A 1,794-nucleotide genomic window follows, 5' to 3' on the forward strand; every position below is an offset into this window, starting at 1 on the left:
CATCCGTTTAGTCTCAGCCCTTAATCTCAACGCAGTGCCATCCGTCGATTTCATCCCGAGCCCCAGCCGCAGCCCCGGCTCTCAACCGCCAACCAATGACTCAGATTTCATCCGCTCCAGCTGCAAATGCACTGACTACCCCGACCTCTGCTACGCCTCCTTGGAACCCTACTCCAGATCCCTCCTTGTTACTTTGTCAGTATAACATTCAACCAAACCAGTGCAATGGTAGTAAATATTCTCGCATACAGAGCCCTGGCGATGATATCCTCCTTCAGCGGCCCGTCTGCCACATCATCAAAGCTGTCAGCACAAGCAGATGATCAAAGGGCCCACCGGTAATCCACGTCTGCACATTAAACAACAGGGACCGGGGCCTTTCCTCGGAGCTCCCCGCCGCGCCCAGGTCGCGCATCTGTTTTAGAGACTTCTGGATCTTGTCTACAGCGCCACCAACGCCATCAACTAAATCGAGACAGAGGTGGAGAGACTGTGACATTCTGGGGTCGTACTTGTAGTCAGCATGGCGGCTGAGGTTGGCCAAGTAGGACGCCATCGTTTTCACCTTCTCCAAGCTGACGCCGATGGCGGCTATCGACAGCTTTGCTATGTCCAATTGACGGATCTGGAGTAGGGTTCCAAGGAGGCGTAGCAGAGGTCGGAGTAGGTAGCGCAGTTGCAGCTGGAGCGGATGGATTCTGAGCCATTGGTTAGCGGTTGAGAGCCCGGCGCTAGGGATGAAATCGACGGATAGCATTGCGTTGAGATGAAGGGCTGATATTAAACGGAGATTAAATAAGAAAAGAAGAGGGAGAATGGAAAGAGGACGTGAAGTGTTTCTGTTCATGGCCGCGTTTTGTTTAGTGGTCTGTGAGAGAGAAAGAGAGTGGTGGGTTTCCATGGGAAAGGATTCACATTAAGCAGTGGAAAAATGATGGAATGGAATAGCAACATTGTTCATGGATACCAAAAATAGAGCAACAGTTATGTGTCATTTTCATTTCACTTTCACCTTCCTTTATTTATTCACCTTCCCTTTCTCTTCCGCTCGGCCTCTCTTACTCTCCCATTCTCAGTCACCTTGTTTTGTCGGGAGAAAAGGAAGTTAGTTCCAGAGGCTCTAAAACGGCAGAGTTTCATGTTTTATCTCAGAAGAAACTAATTTACTTAATACTAATTTTGCTTTTTTTCTTTAATTTTTTACGTCTCTTTTAAATTTGTACATTATGTAAATCCCTTTCAAGAATTTGATCAAACTCAAATATTAGAATTGCTCTAATCTATATTAATAAAATTGTATACTTAGTTTTGGTTTTGACTATTATTAATCATATAATGATATATTACTACGATACTCAATTAAATGTAGTATCGCTCTCTCTTTTACATGAATGAAAAATAATTTAATTTGATTCAATAAATTTTTGCTTAAATTATAAAATATTGAATTCGAATTAATGTTAATAGCAATATTTGATTAACCAATTCATTGAAAATGCAAAGCTCCTGAAAACCACTTAGATTGTAATCAGAATTGAAAAATCAGATGTTATAAACAAATACCGTAAAAAATAAAATCCATTTATGCTTAAAATCAGGTTGGATCATGGATGAACCGCTAGTTCGCATCTGAACCGTTGTCCAACCCGGTTTAGGCTGTTCCTAATTCAAGGTTTTATATAAAATAAGACCTTTTATTTTTTTTTCCATCTCCTTGTTGTGCACGCAGAAGCAGTTGCTCAAGATCAAGCATTAAAGTTTCTCCCATCTCTCCAACATTGCATGATTACATCC

At 41.9% G+C, this 1,794-nt stretch overlaps 1 protein-coding gene across 1 annotated transcript; it reads right to left on the reverse strand.

The window, feature by feature from the left end:
- Nucleotides 1-274: 274 nt before the first annotated feature.
- Nucleotides 275-847, reverse strand: LOC123205373. Its single transcript, XM_044622316.1, has one exon. The coding sequence runs from the start codon at nucleotides 845-847 to the stop codon at nucleotides 275-277; it is 573 nt and encodes a 190-aa protein (XP_044478251.1).
- Nucleotides 848-1,794: the final 947 nt, after the last annotated feature.

Source organism: Mangifera indica, unplaced genomic scaffold (assembly GCF_011075055.1).
Source record: "Mangifera indica cultivar Alphonso unplaced genomic scaffold, CATAS_Mindica_2.1 Un_0004, whole genome shotgun sequence".
Taxonomy (NCBI): domain Eukaryota; kingdom Viridiplantae; phylum Streptophyta; class Magnoliopsida; order Sapindales; family Anacardiaceae; genus Mangifera; species Mangifera indica.